The sequence below is a fragment of the Mastigoproctus giganteus genome, chromosome 2 (assembly GCF_048544385.1).
Source record: "Mastigoproctus giganteus isolate SK-2022 chromosome 2, ASM4854438v1, whole genome shotgun sequence".
NCBI classification, from domain to species: Eukaryota; Metazoa; Arthropoda; class Arachnida; order Uropygi; family Thelyphonidae; genus Mastigoproctus; species Mastigoproctus giganteus.
The window spans coordinates 190,526,515-190,550,201 of NC_143576.1; the positions used below are offsets into that span (position 1 = coordinate 190,526,515).

The 23,687-nt window shown below is 36.1% G+C and overlaps 1 protein-coding gene across 1 annotated transcript in view; it reads right to left on the minus strand.

Annotated features, from left to right (window-relative positions):
• unc79 (UNC-79 domain-containing protein) overlaps positions 1-23,687 on the minus strand; it is a 1,082,710-nt gene that overhangs the window by 705,528 nt on the left and 353,495 nt on the right. The window contains exon 19 of the mRNA XM_090389680.1: positions 10,045-10,168. Within this exon, the coding sequence (XP_090245806.1) occupies positions 10,045-10,168 (124 nt within the window). The remainder of the gene's footprint in view (positions 1-10,044; positions 10,169-23,687) is intronic.

A 23,687-nucleotide genomic window follows, 5' to 3' on the forward strand; every position in this document is an offset into this window, starting at 1 on the left:
GTTGTTAACATTATCGGTTGGTCTCACTGTATAAAATTTAAATACTGTCTCAGACCATCATGTCACCTTTACGAAAGCAAAAACCCTTCCCTTTTTTACTCCTGATGGTAATTACCTCTTTGAGTAAATCCCACTTCAGCACACTGTGATCACTGCCACCTGGTGGTTCCTTTATCTGCAGATTCTTAATGCATGAAGAATCACTACTGATAATCAGATCAAGAGTATTACTCCCTCTAGTTGTCTCCCGATCCGGCTGATGCAGAAAACAATCATCCCATTAATCCACAAAAGCCTTGCTAGTGTGTGAGTGACCAACCCACAAATTCCAATCAATATATGGGAAATGTTCCTTATTACACTCATCAGAGTCATTAGGCCTATAACACACTCCTACTCTCAATGCTTATGTCACACCAAACTGACTCGACACTGCACTGTCCAGCGATGTCGACTGGCTTCGCTTCCTTTGATTTTATGTGTTTCTTAACTAATAGTATAACCTTTCCTCCCTTCCTATTTTGTCTATCCTTCCTGTACACATTGTACTCCCCAAATTCCAGTTCTGCATTCCTTATATTTGTGTGACTTCATGTCTCTGATATCCCAACAATATCTGCCTTTGATGTTCTGAGCAATACCTCAAATTCATCAAATTTATTTACCAAACTCCTAGCATTGGTGTACATGCAAGTATACATGCACCTGTTCCTATTCTTAGCTACCCTAACACAACCCATGTGTTTACTTGTACCACAATGACTCCCAGCAGTCTCTGAAATACCCTGCATCTTGTTTTCCTGGCTGCTGCTCATTCCAATAGAAGCAGTGCAAGAATCACTTTTACCTCTGCCAGTGGTTACTGTTAATCTATTAGTCCTTGTATCCCCCCTCCCAAGCTAGCAGTTTTCCGCCCCACCTAACACTGCCTCGATAGCATCAGCAAATATTCTTGCACCCTTTCTATGTAAGTGCATCCCATCCCTGTAGAAGCAGTCTCTCCTGTTAACAGATTTAACTGACTTGTTAGAAATTACTTTTGTGCTTTTGTGTAAACAAACCCAGTCTATGGTAGCACAATGCAGGAATACTCTGAAAAATATCTATATGAAGGATGAACTTTTAAATTAATAAAAGAATAAAAACAGATTTTCTAAGTTGTTTACATACACTCTCTCACTCTCCATGGGATTAAGTTCAGTTGCAATTGTTACGCCAGTTCAAAGAGTTCTGCTAAAGTATACAGTAGTCAATTTTTTTCCCATTTTATCTGAGCTAATGTCTTTTTTGGAACTTGTGTCTTTAAATTAATATGAAGTTTGTTTATATTAAATGTCATCTAGCAGTGTTATGGTGGTAAAATTTAAATGGACAGAATTAAGCCTGGAAATTAAACTCAAAATTTTACAAGAGGTTGATTGGATGGATTGAAGTAAAAAGGACATTGCAAAGGAATACTGAAAAAACTAAAAAAAAATTGCAAGACACTCTCCTGCGATAAAAAAACAGGAAACGAATTCATGGCGTAAAACATGAGGAGCTTGAAATAAAACTTTTCGAGTGTTATCATCAAATGCATGTATCTAATTTGCCAATAATAGGTCCAATTTTGCAAGAAAAGGCATATCTAGCTCAACAACATGGAATTAACAACTTCAAATGCAGCAGTGGCTGGCTCCACTGCTTCATTTTGAGCCACTATGAGTTTCCCATAGTGGCTCAAAAACGCATGTCCACACAGAATTGTTTGGCAGAGATTTCAATTTAAAAGTATATTTTAGAGACAATTGCTTTCGTTGCAGGGACAGAGGTGGTTCACCTGCTTTGACACAAACTCTGGACAGGAGATGTTCTAAAAGCCCCAGTAGCAATGTGGATGGTTTGATGAAGAACTGGGTCTAGTCATTATAGTAGGCTGTTTCTTGCTGATACGTACACTTGCGACGCATAATCTAACTTTGAATGGACAAGTGCACAATACAGGAGGAGTAAGCTGCACAATACAGGTGCAGCGGTCCACTCCCCAATCACTGGATGAAATGGCTTGTAGGAGGTTCAATCCTCTTGTGCACTTTGTCTGCAGTTGATGGATATGTGGTAGAAATGTCAACTTATTATCAAATAAGAGTCCAAACAATTTTGTCTCGGGTGATACTGGAATAATGTTTTGTCCGAGCTTGATTTCTGGTTCAGGGTGAAGGTTCGGTTTGCGACAAAAGTGTATGCAGACAATCTTCTGTGGACAGAACCTGAAACCATTAGCCACTGCATAAGATGTGATGTGGTCAATGGTGTGTCACAATTGCCTTTCAATGATCCTCATATTATATGACTGTGAAAAGAAGGTAAAGTCATTGATGAAGAAAGCACTGTTTACGGTTAGAGGAAGTTGTTCAGCAATAAAATTAACTTTGATAGCAAAAAACACAACACTCAAAACTGATCTTTGTGGGACTCTTATTGCCAAAACGAGCGAGAGAGAACGGATCCAACACGAACTTGGAAGGAGCGGTTTAATAAAAGGTTTTTAATAAAAAGGGAAAGATGAACCCCAAAGATCAAGATTAGATATATATATTTTAAAATTCCAAATCTCCAAGCCATGTCATATGCTTTTCCATATCAAAGAAAATAGTAATAGTAATGGAGGCATGCGATACAAGAAAGCAAACATTTGAGCTTATGTAGCATCAGCCAAAAAAAAAAAAAATTACACACATCCAATTCCACTAAGAGTTTGTCCATTTGCTCTTTAAATTTATTTAAGCTATCAACTTCCACAATAACAGATGAAAGTTTGTTTCAGCAATTAATCACCCGCTGGATAAAGGAAAATTTCTGCACATCTATTCTACATCTGTCTTTCCTCAATTTGAATTTTTGCCCCCTCAGGTTTGTAATCTGAGCAAGCGGAAGATTCCCATCAGAATTCAGCATGCCCAACCCATTCAAGGCCTTATACACCTCAATCACATCATCTCACAGGTGTCTGGTCTCCAGCCACTGCAATTTCTAGAACTTAAGCCTTCCTTGGTAAGAGGACCCCTTAGTTCCCCTCACCAATCTTGTTGCCCTTCTCTGTACACACTCCAGCAACTCTACATCCTCCCTAAAATGAGGCCTCCAGACCTGTACGCAGTATTCAAGGCAGGGCCTGACCCTTGTCTTATATAAAGGGATAATCATCTCCTTTTCCTTATAGCAAAATCCCTGTACATCATTGAAATATCCCATAACCTGCTCTGTCACCCTGTCTGCATTGCTCAGATGCACAATTACTCCCAGGTCTTTATCATTTTCTACCACCGTGTAGTACCACACAGTTTGTATGTTTTTATGCGGTTACTTCTACCCATGTACAGTACTTTGCATTTGTCAGTGTTAAACTTTAGTTGCCAATTTTCAGCCCATCTGCCCAAATTTTCTAGATCCTATTGCAGTAGCACACTGTCATTAACAACCTTGCCAACCTAAGTATCATCTACAAACTTGGACATTAAGCCTGATATAACTTCATCAATATCATTTATAAATATAAAAATCAACAGTGGGCCCAACGCCGAACCCTGGGGACTCCACTAATAACATTAGTCCACGAAGAACAGAGTTCATTGATTACCACTCTCTGCCTTCTCCCATTCAACCAACCTTTTATCCATTTGATATCAAGATTATTTTTTGCATCCAGTTCCTTTGTAACCACATCATAGTATTCAATCAAATTTGTCAGACAAGACTTTCCCTTAACAAACCCATGCTGTGTCCGAATTATTACTGCAGTCCTGTCTAAATGACCCTGCAATGCATCTTTGACCAATGACTGCATTATTTTCTCCGAAACCAAAATTAAATTAACTGGTCTGTAATTACTCGTGTCACCTTGAGATCCCCCCCCCCCTTTGTGAACTGGGGATACATTTGCACATCTCCAGTCTGTGGGGACTTCCCCTGAGTCCAAGGATGCTCTCATAATTATGGCTAAGGGTTTACTTACTTCCTTTGCTGTCTCTAATATAACTGGATAGATACCATCCACCCCCATGTGCCTTATGTTTAGCTTCACCAATTTCTCTTCCACTTTGCTCTTAGTTATTACAAAATCATTAAGCATCCTGTTACAGTTTGATAAACTTCTGGCAATTTCCTCCATTAATAACACCTCACGTGTGAATGTAGATGCAAAACACTCATTCAGATTATCAGCTATCTGAGTAGGATCATCAACAATCGAACCATCAATATCAAGTAGACCAATCTCATTCATCCCCTTCCTTCTAGAGTTTATATAACTAAAGTTCTTGCAGTTTCCCTTAGCATACTTTGCCAAAGATTTCTCATAATTTGCCTAACTTCCTTTGTGACTTGATTACAGACTAGCTTATATCTATCATAGGCTTCTGTGTCACCTGATATTTTATATGCATCCCATGCATTTTTCTTCTCTGCCACGAGTCTCATTAGTTCATCTGACATCCATTTAGGCCTAAACCTTGAATAATATTTCTTAGTTGGTATGAAAAGCCTAGTAGTATCCAAGATTAATTCCTTGAAGGAATTAGCATTTAGAATTAGCTGTTTTTAACGTCATCGGCTGATTCCACTGTATAGAATTTAAAAACTGTCTGAGACCACTGTAGTCACCTTTACGGAAGCAAACACGCACTGATGGTAGTAATATCTTTAAGTAAATCCCACATCAGTACACTGTGATCACTGCCACCCAATGGTTCCTTTATCTGCAAGTTATTAATGCACAAATAATCGCTGCTGATAACCAGATCAAGAGTACTAATCTCTCTGGTTGCCTCTCTAATGTGTTGCTGGTGTGTGAGTGACCAATCCACAAGTTTCAGTCAATATCTGGGAAGTTAAAATCCCCCATTATTAGACAATCTGATTTATTGGCCCACTCTATTTCTCTGTACAGCTGTTCGTTTTACTCATCAGTGTCATTAGGCCTATAACACATTCCTACTCTCTTAATTTTTGTTTTCCCAGTGCTTACATCACACCAAACTGATTCAACATTGAGGACTGCTGCAATTTATCAATTGTGTTAGAACCAAACCGTATTGTAGAAGTACTGTGTTATATGGGGGGTTGCCTGTATATTCATGAGCTCTACTTAAAGATATATTTAATGTCAAGGGTAACGAGAAGGGATTTTGTTTTTGTAAAGGTGATTACAATGGTCTTAGAGAGTTTTAAAAATCCTTACAGTGACACCAACTGCAAATTCTATATGGGAAGCAATCTGGGAAATTACCACAGATGTTAATAATATTTTTATAGCAACTAACAGATACTGTTCAAGGTTCAGAACTAAATGGAAATCATATGAAATGATGACATTAATGGCAGAGAATAAAAATGCACCAGATGATTATAAATATTAGCAGGGGACACAGATATATACAGTAAGTAAAAACTAATCTGTAATCAAGTCACTCAGGGTGTTAGTGTTAGGCAAGCTAAGGGAGATTATGAGAAGTCCTTTGGTAAGAATGCAAAGAATTCCTTTCTTATATTAACAGCAAATGGAAAGGAATAAACATCATTTAACATGAATGGCATAACTCTCGATGATCCTGTTCAGATTGCTGACAACGTAAATAAATCTGCCTCCATCTATAAAGAAGTTTTCAGGAATGGAAATACCAGATGCACGCTGAGTTATAATTGGGTGTTAAATGATTCTTGTGATAAATGAGAAGTAGAAAGTGGAAGAGAAATTGGTGCAGATCAACTAAGAATCTGGGGATTATGGGACCTATTCAATTATATTAAAAGAAGCAAAGGAGGTAAGCAAAATTTTAGACCATAATTAGTAGAATATCCTGAAATTCACATGAGGTCTCCATAGATTGGAAATGCACAAATGTCTCCCCTATTCATAAATGGAGAATCAAATGGCAAAGTGAGTATCTGCTAGCTTGTCTTCTGTTCTAAGAAAAATAATGAAGTCAGTGGTTAAATAATTTGCAGGTATGAAGGAATGAAGTTATATAGAAATGACTGTGTAGTAGTTAACAGGGGGGTCTCTTTTGACCAATGTGATTAGCTATTACAATGCAGTAACAAAAAAATGGATGACGCAAAAAATAATTTATTTTGGTATCATATACTCAGATTTCAGTAAAGCTTTTGATATTGTTCCACACGAAAGTAGTAGTAGTAGTGGCACGTGATGCCAGAAAGCAAGTGTATGAGCTTATGCAGCATCAGCCAAAAAAAAAAAATAATAAAAAAATAAATCACACCAGTTCCTCCTTAAATTCATTTAACCTATCAACTTCCACAATGACAGATGGAAGTTTGTTCCAGCAATTAACCACATGCTGGCTAACGGCAAATTTCCACACATCTATTCTACATCTGTCTTTTCTTAATTTGAATTTATGCCCCCTTAGGTTCATAATCTGAACAAGTGGAAGGATCCCATCAGAATTCAGTGTGCTCAACCCATTCAAGGCCATATACACCTCAATCAGATCACCGCGCAGGTGCCTAGTCTCCAGCCACTGCAATTTGCAGAACTTAAGCCTCTCTTGGTAAGAGGATCCCTTCATTCCCCTCACCAATCTTGTTGCCCTTCTCTGTACATGCTCAAGCAAATCTACATCCTTCCTAAAATGAGGCCTACAGACCTGTACGCAGTACTCAAGGCGCGGCCTGACCATTGCCTTATACAGAGGGACAATCACCCTCTGTATAAGGCAATGGTCACAATGATATATAGCAAAATTCCTATATATCATTGACAAAACCCCATGACCTGGCAGCCTGTCTGCATTGCTCAGAAAACTTCATATCTGACTGCACAAGCACTCTCAGGTCTTTTTCATTTTCTACCACCTTAAGTGTAGTACCACACAGTTGGTATGTTTCTCTGGGGTTACTTCTACCCCCAGTAGTACTTTGCATTTGTCAAGGTTAAACTTCAGTTGCCACTTCTTAACCCATCTGCCCAAATTATCTAGATCCTGTTGCAGTAGCACACTGCCATTGCTGTCATTAACAACCCTGCCAACCTTTGTATCATCTGCAAACTTCGACACTAAGCCTGATATACCTCCATCAATATCATTGATAAATATACAAAACAACAGTGGACCCAAAACCGAACCCTGTGGGACTCCACTAATAACATTATTCCACGAAGAGCAGCACCCATTAATTACCACCCTCTGTCTTCTCCCACTCAACCATCCTTTTATCCATTGTAGTAGGGTGACCATACGTCCGGGTTTCCGAGGACATGTCCTCAGACGTCCTTGCGGGTTTTTAAAATTTGTCCTCGTTTGTCCTAGTTTTTCTATTTACAACTCGAGATTTACATTCACTTTAAATTTTTACATCCTCTGTATTCATTTAAGCATCACTTATAAGAATGTGAGTGATACCCAAACAAATTATGGTACATACAGTAGGGGTACTTTTCTGTTATATCCACCGTGACTGCTGAGCTATCGTTGGGTTTCATTAAATATCAGAGACCACACGTGCTGTCATATCTACGTCAATGGAGAGCATTATAGCTTATGCGGTCGCCAATAGATAGCACAGAAGTTATGGTGGCTATAACAGAAAAGTGCCACAGTACGCACTATCGCAGCAAAAAAATCGATAATATCAAAGTATTGTTTTATGTTTTTGTCCCTGGCAAATAGTTCCTACTGTTTTTCAGAAGAAAGCAATGTATGGTATGCAGCATTGCTGCAAAAACATGGGAAAAAGGAAGTGCATAGTAACTAATGAAATGCTTCAAGAACATCCTTCATTCAAGAAAGGTAAAACTAAACATGATGTAATCTGTATCATTTGCAATAGTGTTATTTCTGTTGCAAATAAAGGAAAACTTGATTTGAAAGAACATCTGAACACTGAAAAACATAAGCATAACACCAGATGTGCATTGGCTTCATCAAATGTTTTGGAAAAATTTATTGTACCTAACAAGGATGATAACTCATCAGAGCTTCTGAAGGCATGGCAGCATATCATACGGTAATTCATCACCAATCATACTGCTCGCTGGATTGTTGGATTCCGCTAATGAAAAGAATGTTTCCTGATTCATATATTTGTCAAAAAATGTGGCAGGACTAAGGCTTGAGGCAATCATAAATAATATTTTTGGACCACATACAATTGATCTTGTAATGAATGATTTAAAGAACATACCATATATAAGTATTTCAACAGATGCTAGCAATCATGGTTCACTGAAAATATTCCCAATTTTAATTCAGTACTTTGACTATCAAAATGGTGAAACTAAATGTAAATTATTAGATATAATTAATCAACCCCATGAGCAATCACACACAATTGCAAATATGATATGTGATGTTTTAACCAAAAAGAACATTATAACTAAATGTATCTCTTTTTCTGGTGATAACTGTAATACTAACTTCGGTGGTGTAAAAAGAGCTGGAAGAAATAATGTGTATTTTAAACTAAAAGAAAAACTTAATGATAAATTAATTGGAATTGGTTGTCCAGCACACGTTTTAAATAATACTGTGCATTATAGTTTTGATGGGCTACCAGTCAATATAGAAATGCTGGTTAGGGTAATCTACAATCATTTCTCTATTTATACTGTAAGAGTTGAATCACTAAAGGACTTTTGCAATTTTGTAGAGACAGAGTATAAGCAATCTTTATACTATACCAAAATGCGATGGTTATCTCTCTTTCCAGCCAGAGACCGCATTTTAGAACTTTATGAAGGGTTTAAATACTATTTTCTGTCACTGGAAGATTCACCAGCAATATTGCGAACATTTTTTGAAGATGATATGAATAAGGCATACCTTTCATTCCCTCATTCATTCATGTCAGTCTTTCAAGAAAATATAAAACATATTGAAAGGGACTGTATTTCAATAATTGAAGTGCAGAAAATGCTTAAGACTGTTTTTCATTTGCTCAAGGAGAGGAAAACCAATAAATTTCTTCCGTTAAAATGTGCTCAATACTAAAAATTGCAACAGAAAAGGGTAAGGAAAATGAAATCACACAGTTTAGAGTTCAAATCGAGAATTTGTATGGCCGTACTTTAAAATATATTGAATCATGGTTAAAACTATTAGATGAGTTTCAAATCTTGGAATGGATCGATTTGGCAGAAATTCCTTCTTGGGACAATGTTCATTCCTGCTTAGAATATCTTTGTGAGAAGGGAGTCACAGTCGATGACGTAAAACTGTTTGATCAAGGGCATAATTTAAAGTTATTCTTGGAAACACAACAAGAAAATGAGAAATGGGTGATGTTTTATAAACAATGTAAAACTCCTGAATTAACTTCAGAGTTACTAAAAATTGTACAATTCATCTTTTGTGTATTTGGCCACAATACAAATGTTGAACGTGTATTTTCATTGATAAATAGTCAGTGGACAAAGGAAAGAAACCAATTAAAAATTGAAGCTGTTAAAGGAATATTATTTATTATATATAATATGCAAATGACATGTGAAGAATTTTACAACCTGTTAGAAAAATTAGACAAACTGTTAGGAGTGGTAAGTGAGTTGGACTTTTTTTTTTTTTTTTTTTTGCTGATGAATAAGCTTACTTACTTGCATTATTGCCACAACTAATACTAATACAAATTCAATATGCTGAAGTGGTTATGTTATCACTTTTCACATTTTCATGCTGTCAGTATCCAGCCATGATGATGTGTTAAATCATTAGTGTACACATTCAACCCATTTATTCCATCATTATAACTAATTGAAAAGGAATGACAGTTGGTCATTGTGGAGTATGAGGGTTTCCTATACAAATAGTCCTGGGAAACTTTGCCAATATAGTAAATCAATTTCTTGCTAGAAAGACTCCATTTAATTTGAAAAAGTTAAATTTCAAATAAAAAAATAAATAAAATAAAATTTCAAGTTGAATAAAAAATTACATTGCTAGTACTTTTGCTAGTTACTGTTTTATTATAAATACTTTATTTCTATGACTTTAATAAAAAAAAAAAAAAAATGGTAGTAAATATTTCAATTTAATTTACAAATCTAACCTGTAGCCAGTATAATGACTGTTCTTGCACTGAAGCTGTAGTTCCATCAAATCTAACACTTAAAAACCTGTACATCTGTTCTGTGTCAAATCCTAATGGACTTAAATCTGGATCTAAAACTTTGCTAAAAAAGAGTGAAACAAGAAAATAATCCCCTAAGTACAGCAAAATTTTATTTGGTGAAATAAACTTAAGATTATTCTTATGAATATCTACATAAAAAAAAAATTAAGGAAAAATAGTGCTGAGTATATATCATGAAAATCTGTTTTAAGTTGAATTCATGTCAAAACTTTTATAAGACTGCAAAAAGAAAGCCAGTTTTGAAATTATAAACATTAATACCATGGAAAAGGAATTATAGTGGAGAAAGTTGATTTGGAAATAAAGTCTAAACTTAATTTGAAAATCTTTAATATGAATAAATAACTTTGAGATTAACTTCCTTATATCAATATTAACAATATTAATATGCAAATTCGAGGGTTTAGTGTCAAACAACATTAACTACAAAATTGCATTTTATTTTTGCAAACTTCAGTTTTACTTTATACAAATAACAATGCATATCATGTCATAGAACTGTATCTCTCTAGTACTTTACAGGCGCCTCCGTAGCCAGGTGGGAAGGAGCAGCAGTGCGTAGCACATGCTTCTTGATTAGACCGGGGTTCAAGCCCGTCACCACCAAATACGGAGGATGTGGAAAGGTCTGGGAATGACCACCGCATATTCCCGGAGCAATATGGCCTTAGTTGCTAATGCTCCTAAAAACCAAATAACAAATAAATAACAAATAGTACTTTACAAATTAGCTTAGGCTGTAAATACATTTCCAGTAAACCAAGAAAATGTCAAATGACTTTTTTTTTCTTTTTTTTTTTGGTTAATTACAAAAACATAAACTACAAAATGATTTTGTAGTTAACGTTGTTTGACACTAAACCCTCAAATTGCCAAACCTACTTGTCTTCCTCACAGGATTTTTTTTTTTTTATGATTATTTCTATTTTATAACAGAGATAAAAAAATATAAATAAATGATTTGCTTGTGATCTCTTAGCCTCATGTGGAGATAGCTGGACCCTGTTGAAAAATCCACCAAATAGATATTCACAGAACAGAGATTTTTTTATGATTATTTCTATTTTATAACAGAGATAAAAAAAATAAATAAATGATTTGCTTGTGATCTCTTAGCCTCATGTGGAATAGCTGGATCCTGTTGAAAAGTCCACCAAATAGATATTCACAGAACAGAGATACATATCTCTGTGCTCTGTGGATATTTATTTGAATAAGAGGTGTCACAACCTTCTCTACGCTGTCTACAAGGTAAATGTCCGTGGGTTTAGCTCCTTATTTCACAGAAATGCATGTTTGTAATGTCTTCACATAAAAACTCCAACAAATCATCACTGATATAAATGATAAATCTCTCTCTCTCTCTCTCTCTCTCTCTCTCTCTCTCTCTCTCTCTCTCTCTCTTCTCTCTCTCTCTCTCTCTCTCTCCCTCCCTCCCCTCCACTATTTGATGATTGAATTTTTGTTTGATAGCAAAGATTTTCTCTGTCAAGTGGTCATTTTCTTTTTTGATAGCAAAGATTTTCTCTGTCAAGCGGTCATTTTCTTTTTTGATAGCAGAGATTTTCTCTGTGAAGTAGATCATTATGTATCTGTAGTTTCAAGTACTGTTGCAATAAATTTTGAGCACACCTTATTTTCTTGAGCAAAAATTAACATCTGCCCTATCCACCTACAAAATGCACACAAATCTAGATCTGATTTAATTAAGCTTGACATGATTATGGATGATATTTCCCTTTTCCTAGCTGTGCATGGACAATGAGACCATGACAGACTGATTACCAGCTAATTATAATAGTTGGGGAAATTTGATAATTTTACAAAAAAGGAGATGGAGATTGCCTTGCTTTATTCAAAAGCTGCAATAATTACTTAATTTTTTTTGTCACCTCCCTTTCTGTTAAATTACACAAAGAATATGAAAGTAATATAATTACTACTAACTATTTTGGTATGTACAAAACGGTAATACTACTGCAATTAGGAGTTTAAAACTCCAGAAGATGCATCAAAAAAAACCACAAGACTGGACACAGGGTTTAATTTATAAACCATTTAGCTTATTTTAAGATAAAAGGCAAGAAACAGTTTAAATTGATATACTTAAATTTTATTCTCACACAATATAATAGTGGAGACGGGGAAAACCCCTGGTGCATCAAACAACTAACACTAACTATAATAGATATGATAGTAAAGACAAATAATATCTTTAGTAAGAGCAGTCTTGTTATTAAAAAAAAAAAAAAACTTCCAATGTTTGATGATGAGAAGTAAGCAAAATAAAATTTTCTATATAATGGGGATTGATTTAATTATTTTGTGCACAAATATGGGACAATAAAGAATTTTTACACCTATATTAGCATTAATAGAAGCATATGTAAGAAAGCAAATTTATATAGCATCAGCCAGAAAAAAAAAAAAAAAACACCCTTAACATTTCACCTATCCATTCAGTCTAAATGTTTGTCTAGTTCTGCCTTGAACTAATTTAACTTGTTGACCTTCACTACAATAGACTGAAGTTTTTTTCCAACTATCAACCACCCACTGGCTAAAGGTACATTTCCACACATCTATTCTACAATTGCTTTTCCTCAATTTGAATTTATATCCCCTCAGATGAGTAATTTGAGGCATCAGCATCGAGCTTCGTCAAACCATTCAAAGCCTTATACACCTAAATTAGATCACCTTACAGGTACCTAGTCTCTATAAGCTGCAATTTGCAGAACTTAAACTTTTCTTGGTAACAGCAACACTTTGTTCCAATCACCAATCTCATTGCCCTTCTCTGTACTTATTCCAGCAGTTCTATATCCTTCTTAAAATTAGGCCACATCTTCAAATACTCCTGCATACAGGAGTATGCAGGAGTATCTGGAGATGTGGCCTGACTATTGCTTTATACAAGGGGACAACACCTCCTTATCCCTGCTAGCAAAATTCCTGTATATCAGTAACGAGACACCATGAGCTATTCTTGCAGCCTGTCTGCACCTCAGAAATTTTCATATCTGACTGCACAATTACCCCAGGTCCTTTTCATTCTACACTATCCTGAGTGTAGTGCCATCCAATTGGTACATTACTCTGGGGTTACTGCTACCCATATGTAGTACTTTATATTTGTCAATGTTAAACTTCAGTTGCCACCTCTCAATCCATCTTCTCAACTTTTCCAGATCCTGTTGCAGTAGGGTACCATCATTACTGTCGTTAACAAAACTGCCAACCTCCGTATCGTCTGAAAACTAAGACATTAATCCTGATATACCTTCATCAATATCACTGATAAATACACAAAACAACAGTGAGCCCAACACTGAAACATGGGGGACTGCACTAATAACAATAGTCCACGAAGAGCAGTGTCCATTGATTACCACTCTGTCTTCTCCCACTCAACCATCCTTTTACACATTGTGGCAACTTGCCCTTTATGCCATTCCATTCCAATCTGTACAGTAGTTTTCCATGTGCAACAGTATCAAAAGCTTTCCTAAAATGTAAGTATATGATATACTTGGATATTTTTTGTGACTGCAACTTATTCAACCCCATAAAGTGGGGTAGAATAAGTTATTAGAGAGATCTTATTTCCCAAGTTGTGAAACCTTGCTTGTTTGTTTGTTGTTTTTTTTTTGTTTGTTATTTGGTTTTTAGGAGCATTAGCAACTAAGGCCATATTGCTCCGGGATATGCGGTGGTCATTCCTTGACCTTTCCGCATACTCCGTATTTGGTGGTGACGGGCTCGAACCCCGGTCTAATCAAGAAGCATGTGCTACGCACTGCTGCTCCTTCCCACCTGGCTATGGAGGCGCACTGTGAAACCTTGCATTTGATATTAAAAGAGAACTGAATCACTTTTAACTTATATGATGTCTAAATATTTGTTCAATATTCTTATTAGTATTACAATTCATAGTCACTAAATGATGCAAGGAAACAAGCTTATTTCGGAGTATAAACAGAAAATTTATTTATTTTTTTATACAATGTCATCATAAAAAAAAAATTTCATCTGTCCATTACCTCTAATAATTTGTCAAATTCTTCCTTTCCTGCAACCAGTCTTTTTCGATTTAAATTTATGTCCCCTCATGTGTTCAAGAAAGAGTAAAGATACCATCAGAATTCAGTTTATTCAATCCACTTGAAGTCTAAAATACCCTGATAAGATCTCCTCACATGTGCCTAGTATCCAGGTGCAACAATCTGCAGAACAGAGGTACTTTAGGATAAAAATAGTAGTAGTAGCAAGGGCAAATAATGCAAGAAATCAAGCTTATATTGCAATCAGACAAAAAAAAAAAAAAAAAAAAAAAAAAAACACAGTTCACCAATCCTTATCCTCCAAGCATTTGTCTAGTTCTCCCTTGAATTTATTCAACCCATCCAATTCCACAACAACAGATGGAATTCTGTTCCAACAATCAACCAACAGCTGGCCGTAGCCAAACTACTGCATAATATATCCTGCAACCATCCTTCCTCAATTTGAATTTATGCCCCCTCATGTGTGTAATCTCAAAAGATGATTCGACTATCGATGATCCTGCTCAGATAGCTGACAAACTGAATGAGTATTTTGCATCTACATTTGCACTTAACGAATTCTGTAAGGAAGGGGAGAACAGAAGTATACTAAACTCCAACAGGGAGCTAAATGATTTTGTAATAATGGAGAGCAAGGTGGAGGAGAAATTGTTGAAATTAAACATAAACAAACCACCAAGGGTGGATGGAATCTATCCAGTTATATTGAAGGAGGCAGCAAGGGAAGTAAGCAAACCCTTAGCCATAATTATGAGAGCATCCTTGGACTCAGGGGAAGTCCCCACGAACTGCAGATGTGCAAATGTATCCCCAATTCACAAAGGGAGATCTAAGGGTAATACGAGTAATTCCAGTTAGTTTAATTTCTGTTGCGGGGAATATAATGGAGTCACTGGTTAAAGATGCACTGCAGGATCATCTAGACAAGACTGCAGTAATAATTAAGACAGCATGGGTTTGTTAAGGGAAAGTCATGTCTGACAAATTGGATACTATGATGTGGTTACAAAGGAACTGGATGCAGAAAATAATTTTGATATCATATACTTGGATTTCAGGAAAGCTTTTAAACTGTTGTGCATGGAAGACTACTGTACAAATTGGAGCAGTATGGTATTAAGGGTAAGTTGCTACAATGGATAAAAGGGTGGGTGAGTGAGAGAAAGTGGTAATCAATGGACGCTGCTCTTCAAGGACTAATGTTGTTTTATATATTTATCAATGATATTGATAGAGGTATATCACGCTTAATGTCCAAGTTTGCAGATGATACAAAGGTTGGCAGGGTTGTCAATGACACTAAAGACACTACTGCAACAGAATCTAGAAAAGTTAGGCAGATGGGGCTGAGAAGTGGCAACTGAAGTATAACCTTGACAAATGCAAAGTACTGCATATGGTTAGCAGTAACCCAAGAGAAATGTACCAACTGTAGTACTACACTCAGGGAAGTGGAAGAATGAAAAATACCTGGGGGTATTTGTGCAGTCAGATATGAAGTTTTCTGAGAAATGCTGACAAGCTGCCAGAGCAGGTAAATGGAGCCTTGTCAATGATATATAGGAATTTTTCTAGCAGGGATAAGGAGGTGATTATCCCCTTGTATAAGGCAATGGTCAGGCCACACCTTGAGTACTCCATACAGGTCTGGAGGCTTCATTTTAGAAAAGATGTAGAGTTGCTAGAACGAGTACAGAGAAGGGTAACAAGACTGGTGAGAGGAACAAATGGGTGTTCTTACAAAGAAAGGCTTAATTTCTGCAAATTGTTACATTTGGAGACTAGCACCTGCGAGGTGATCTGATTGAGGTGTATTGTGGCTGATGGTTTGAGCAGGCTCAATGCTGATGGGATTCTTCAGCTTGCACAGATTAAGAACCTGAAGGGGCATAGATTAAAATTGAGGAAAGAAAGTTCGTTGTGGAATAGAAGTGCAGAAGTTTGCCTTTAGTCAGCTGGTAGTTGATTGCTGGAACAGACTTCCATTTGTTGTTGTGGAATTTCATAGCTTAAATCCATAGATAAACGTGGTTTTAATAAAGCATGAATAACTTTCGGCAGTCCATGCAAGCTTTGCATGTACACGTGAATATGGTGTCGCTTGTAAAGAGATATAAATTGTATCAACACTTTTCACTTTATTTCCGACTTTTTCCACTTTGATATGGTAATTTTTTTACATTTTGCAAGTTCATTTTGGTTAAAGTATGATGAAAGTGGTTTGTAAAAATAAACAATTCAAATTAAGTTGTTTATTATTTTTTAAAATAAATTCAAGTAGGAACTGAACAAACTTTTAGACAGAATGGATATGTGAATTTTTTTTTTTTTTTTTTTTTTTTCCGGCTTCCAAATCATCTATTAACCTTCAGAAATTCCCATGTTGGTATTTTCTTGGCACTAGCAAGAAAATTCCGGAGCTGGTTGGTCCAGGATGAATGGGCAACCAGTGACCAAGTCTACAAGAGTGACCAACTTTCACTCTTGTAGACAGTTCAGATATTCCAGCCCCAATAGCAAAAGAACCCAGCAGATTCTCCTTTAAAACTATGCAATGGGATGCCTTTGAGTCCATGTTCTAAGAACTTTGTAATTTCGATATAGGGTAGCCTGCCAAACAAGAACCAGTACAAATGATTTACCCTGCTGCCTATTCCAATGACCCAACTGAATCACATTTTACAATGGAGGAATTAAACCAGTAAGTAAACAAAACAGTGTTAAAAAAAGCAAGGACCTGACTTACTATAACCAGAAATTATTTAAAAATTCTGGGAATTCTACCCAGATATTCTGCTGTACCTCTATAACTAGTGTTTGGCAGCAGGCATTTTCTTGGTTACCAGAAAAATTTCCATTCTGCAACCCAAACCCAAAAGTCCAGATAACTCTCTAACAAGCCAAAGGTCTTAAAGGCCCATTGCCCTACTCCCAGTGTTGGGCAAATTCTTGTAAAGGCTAATCCATTTTGGGGCATCCACCTGATGCTTTACAGCAAATTTACCATCTGACTGTCAATATGGTTTTAAGACCTATGCACAGAAGATGCAATAAATAGACTTATCAATACTAAATAACTAACACTAAACAAGTATCTGCTTGTTATCACAGATGTTTTGAAGGCGTTACTGTTCTACCATTTGGTAGAACAGTAAGCTCAGACACATCCACAGGATGAAAGCTCCAGGAAACCTCTACTAATAGTAATACTAATTCTGTTGTGATCAGCTTCATTGTACCCAGCAAAGCTGATCAGTACAGTGGTGTGTCTATATGCACATAGTGTAGCATCGAGTTATACTATTTATGTTGAGTGGTCTGTCTGTTAGCCCAGTGAGAAGCACCATATGCAACTCACTGTTTGCTGTCCTTACCCTGTGAAGATGAGCTGTCCACTGTCATCATTCCAGATGTTTAGTACTGATAAAAGAATTCCACCCTGAATTCCACGGTGACAAGGTTTTCAAAAAAAAACAAAACAAAACAAAACAAAAAAAACTCTTAATGTCCTTAGTTATTTCTCCCTTCATTCATTTTTATTAGCTTTCTAGTTCAGGCATGTCAAACACGCGGCCCTCCAACAAATCTTTGTTGGAGGTCTTCTGAGATTTGTTTAAAAATTTTTTTTTAATTAAAAGAAATGAAAAAAAAAAAAATAATACTAATCAAGTTTATTTTTTTTTCACATAATTTATTTCGAATTTTACATTTAAGCAATTTTCAATGCAGCGTTCGAAAAAGAGAAGAGATAGGACATAATGTTTCATTTTTAAGTCACCGCCTGGAGCTTCTAGTATTATAGTCCACAAAGTGTTTGCTCAATTGTATATTCGTGAATTATATTTTTAACTGTCTCCAGTTAATTTTGTGTTTTATTTGTATTAAATTTAAAAGATGCATAATATTAAACATTATGTCAACCCCTAATACCAGTATGAGTAAGAAAAGAACAATCGAAGAAGAACGCCGTAACTTCCAAGAGAAATGGGAGCTAGACTATTACTGCATCCAAAAAAAAGAGCAAAATAGTATGCTTAATATGTAGTAAATCTATTTCAGTCTGCAAAGAATACAATATTAGGAGACATTAGGATACACATAATGATACATATTATGATACACACAGTCTAATTATGAGAGCATCCTTGGACTCAGGGGAGGTCCCCACGGACTGGAGATGTGCAAATGTGTCTCCAATTCACAAAGAGGGATCAAAGGGTGACACGAGTAATTAGAGACCAGTTAGTTTAACTTCTGTTCCGGGTAAAATAATGGAGTCATTGGTTAAAGATGCATTGAATAATAATTCAGACACAGCATGGGTTTGTTAAGGGAAAGTCTTGTCTGACAAATTTGATTGGTCATTATGATGTGGTTACAAAGGAACTGGATGCAAAAAATAATTTTGATATCATATACTTGGATTTCAGGAAAGCTTTTGACACTGTTGCGCATGGAAGACTACTTTACAAATTGGAGCAGAATGGTATTAAGGATAAGTTGCTAAAATGTATAAAGGGACGGTTGAGTGGGAGAAAACAGAGGGTGGTAATCAATGGGTGCTGCTCTTCGTGGACTAATGTTATTAGTGGAGTCCCACAGGGTTCGGCGTTGGGTACACTGTTGTTTTGTATATTTATAAATGATACTGATGAAGGTATATCAGGCTTAGTATCAAAATTCGCAGATGATACAAAGGTTGGCAGGGTTGTTAATGACAGTAATGGCAGTGTGTTACTGCAACAGGATCTAGAAAATTTGGGCAGATGGGCTGAGAAGTGGCAACTGAAGTTTAACATTGAAAAATGCAAAGTACTGCATATGGGTAGAAGTAACCCCAGAGAAACGTACCAACTGTGTGGTACTACACTTAAGGAGGTTTTTTTTTTTTTTTTTTTTTTGTCCTCGCCCTTTCCCATTATTATATGGGGTCAGCGTTTTTATTGTTTTGGCATGCAATTTTTATGGCCGGATGCCCTTCCTGACGCCAACCCTCACCCTTTATCCAGGCTGGGAATATGCGGTGGTCATTCCCTGACCTGCCGCATCCTCCGTATTTGGTGGGTATGGGCTCGAACCCCGGTCTAATCAAGAAGCGTGTGCTATGCACTACTGCTTCTGCCCACCTGGCTATGGAGGCGCCTACTTAAGGAGGTAGAAAATGAAAAAGACCTGGGAGTAATTGTGCAGACAGATATGAAGTTTCCTGAGTAATGCAGACAGGCTGCCAGGGCAGGTCATGGGGTGTTGTCAATGATATACAGGAATTTTGTTAGCAGGGAAAAGGAGGTGATTGTCCCTCTGTATAAGGCAATGGTCAGGCCACGCCTTGAGTACTGTGTGCAGGTCTGGAGGTCTCATTTTAGGAAGGATGTAGATTTGCTTGAGCGTGTACAGAGAAGGGCAACAAGATTGGTGAGGGGAATGAAGGGATACTCTTACCAGGAGAGGCTTAAGTTCTGAAAATTGCAGCAGCTGGAGACTAGGCACCTGCGAGGTGATCTGATTGATGTGTATAAGGCCTTCAATGGGTTGAGCACGCTGAATTCTGATTAAGTGGGGCATAAACTGAAATTGAGGAAGGACCGATGTAGAATAGATGTGCGGAAATTTCCCTTTAGCCAGCGGGTGGTTAATTGCTGGAACAAACTTCCATCTGTCATTGTGGAAGTTGATAGGTTAAATAAATTTAAGGAGGAACTGGAAAAATATTTAGAGAGGATTGTTTTGTAACTTTTTTTTTTTTTTTTTTTGGCTGATGCTGCATAAGCTCATACGCTTATGCAGCATACGCTTGCTTTCTTGCATCACATGCCACTACTAATACTACGTAATAATAATAATAAAGAAATCTATGATAAATACGTTGAGAAACATCGTGAAAGTAAGTTGTTAGAATTGAAATTAATTCTTAAAAAACAGCAAAACTTGTTTACCAAACCTTCTGAGGAAAATACAGCAGCTGTAAAAGCTAGTTACTTGTTATCACATTTAATTGCAAGCAAATCAAAACCTTTTACAGAAGGAGATTTTATTAGTGAATGTTTAATTAGTTTTTTTTTTTTTGTAGTTGTTGGCGCATCGGCTTCTGTGGCCATAGTGCACCTCCCAAGGTTTTTGCAGTACTTTGATCCAAGCCCGAGGCGGGATTCGAACCCGCGACCTTTGTGTTGCCAGGCAGGCACTTTACCCACCTGGTTAGCCCGGTCGGCTTTAATTAAAGTAGAGGAAGTGTTGTGTCCAGAGAAAGTAAAAAGCTTCAAAACTGTAAACTTAAGTAGAAACAGAGTAGCTAATAGGATCGATGAAATAGCTGAGAATTTAAGAAATCAGCTCAATTCAATGATATCCATATTTGAAGCTTATTCTATTGCAATTTACGAAAGTACAGACATTGGAGAAAAATGGCTCAACGGGCCATTTTTATTTGTGGGTGTGATGTGAACTTGAAAGTAAGTGAAGAACTTTTAGAAATTATTCCTATGCATGATAAAACCACTGGAGCTTTAGGTGTACTCATGGAAATTCTGAATAAATATAAATTACCATTGAACAAGTTGGTTTGTCTTGCAACTTATGGCACACCTGCCATGACTGGTATTACTAAGGGTGTCGTTGCAAAATTAAAAGAAACATGCAAGCAGCACGGTAATAATCATTTCGAACATTTTAATTGCATTATCCACCAGCAAGTATTATGTTCCAAGGTCCGACATTTAAAATATCGGACATGTGCTAAAAAAAAAAAGTCTCCAAAATTATAAATTTTATTCGAGCAAGTAGACTTAATCATTGACAATTTGTTTCATTTCTGGAAGACATAGAAAGTGAACACACTGATTTACTCTATTATACAGAAGTTCGATGGATTTCGAGTCATAAAGTCTTAAAACGATTCTTCGAGCTGATGGATGAAATCGTAATGTTCTTGGAAACAAAGAATAATGAATGTACTGAATTAAAAGATGTACAATGGATAAAGGATCTAGCCTTCTCAGTTGACATTACAAGTCATCTTAACCAACTTAATCTTAAACTTCAGGGAAAACATCACATTGTTACAATGTTATTTGATATTATTAATGTTTTCAAAGAAAAATTATAACTTTGGCACAAACAAATAGAACAAGAACTCTTATCTCATTTTAAAAGTTGCCAATCTCTGTTGTTAAAAATCACCTGACTTAAAATTTTCAGAATATACACACCAAATTAAGTTGTTAGAAATGGAGTTCGATAGAAGATTTTCTGATTTCAAAAACTGTGAATTACAGTTTCGTCTTTTTACTTCGCCTATGTCTATTGATATTGAAATTGTTGATGAGAGCTTACAAATGGACTCTTTGCTAAAGCAAAAATATACGGAAGTTGGAATTCCAGACTTTTTACACTTATTTACCCGCAGATCGATTTCCAAAATTGTTATCTTTTGCTATGAATATACTGGCTATGTTTGGGAGCACATACTTATGTGAGCAACTGTTTTCTTTGATGAAAAATAACAAAACTCCAGAAAGGTCAAGATAAACCGATCACCATCTATCATCAATCTTAAAGATTACATCAGCTCAAGACATTCAACCAAATTTTGATGATATGCTTTATGGAAACGATGCCAAGTGTCCTCTAAAAAATTATATAATAATATATTGTGGTTTTATTGTTTATTTTTTATTAAATATTGTAAAGTATTTTTAATTTAAAAACTAACGTAGGATACAAACCAAGTTATCTATATACTAAATACAGTAATTCTAAAAATTGTATTTTGTTTATTTTTTGAGTATTGAAGGCATGTGGCCCTCAGCCTAAAGCAAAATAGCTTATATGGCCCATGATGCAAAATGAGTTTGACATGCCTGTTCGAGTTGATTTCATTCCTCTTCACTTTCACTTCTTGTTTTTAATGGATTAATATCTTTCAAATAACAAGGATATGTTCAATGAAGTGCGAAGCTTGCTGGTTTCCTGAAGCACAAATGAAACATGACAATCCTTTTTCTCTTGCCTTGCACTGTTGATGCAAGTGACCATGTCTGCTAAATTAGATACAAATTACCTCATGGTTGTAACAATGGCTTTGTCTGTGTCTCTATAAAGGAAGAAGTGATAACATGAAACTACACTGAACCTTTTGAAATGACAACTCCAATGAATAAAAATCCTTTGAAATTTCTCTAAAGGAGTAGACTTCATTGTCAATGAAACTTCAACTATCCAGTTTCATTCCAAACCTTCTGCATTATTCTTTGAAAGAAGACTTATAATTCCCTAAAGAATTTCTCTTGAGATATTGAAGGCATGTGGCATTGAAGGCACACCTGTGTCCATAAAATTACAGCTGAAAATATGTTCCATTAATTCATTATGGTTGGCTTTGGTCCTGATCATCCATTTGTTACCAAATCAAAATCACAAGGTGCTTTACTACCTTCTATTAATTTTACATCCTTGGCACCGTTGACCAATATTGATCTTTCACCAGATTTGTAATGTTCAAAGCTTGTTTTTGATCTCAGAGACAAAAGTTTATTTAATTTCACTGCTGATGGAGAGTTCACAATTTTGAACAGCTGTGACTGTTAAGATACTGAAAATCCCTGGACTAGGACTGCCTCTAGGATAGTAAAATTCTTCACATAACTGAGTATCTTTCACTACTTCACTGAAAAGATGCACTGGAACAATTAGGGATGTATGTGCACATTAACAACCAACCAACCAACCATATCACCACCAAACTGGTTCATTACAGGATGGACTGACATTTTATCAAAGTTTTTTCCTTCACATTTGTCTTTAAAAATTTGATTGTATTCATTATTTCAGCATTGAATTTTCTCCACTTGCAAACCTATTCTCCAACCTCATGCATACTTTATTCAGTGACTGAAGGTTTTTCCCTCAAGAGTACCATTTTTATCTAGATTGAAAATGTGTAGGCCGAAGTCATGGAGGGAAAAATTGTTTGTATAACAATTTTTGCCTTCATGATTTTCTCCACCACCAAAATCTGACTGATTAATCTGTAGTTACCCACTTTGTTCTTTAACCACTGTTATAAATTGACAATATACTGGAACTTCTCCACTCTAAGGAAACCCCCTCCCAAAGTTAAACGAAGCTATCATAATTAATTGTCAGAGTTTTAATACATTCCTTCAGTACTTACTTTAAGATAACTAGGTATATGCCATTTTATTCAGGGCTTACCTTTGCCTTCTGGTTCAAAAGTTTGTTTAGTGAATAGCCCTTGTAATTTCCATATTACTGATTTGCTAGCATAGCTTCTCTTCACCAAGAAGGAACCTTTCATATGTAAACATGAATTTTGCTTATTGTGAAAAAAAATGATGCAGAGTACCCATTCAATTCATCAGTTACATCAGCTGGGTTATAAACAACCCATGACATAAGGGGACCAATCTGATTTGATCTTTTAGCCAATGATTTTCAGTTTTCTCATAACTAGCCTAATCATTTAGTGGTACT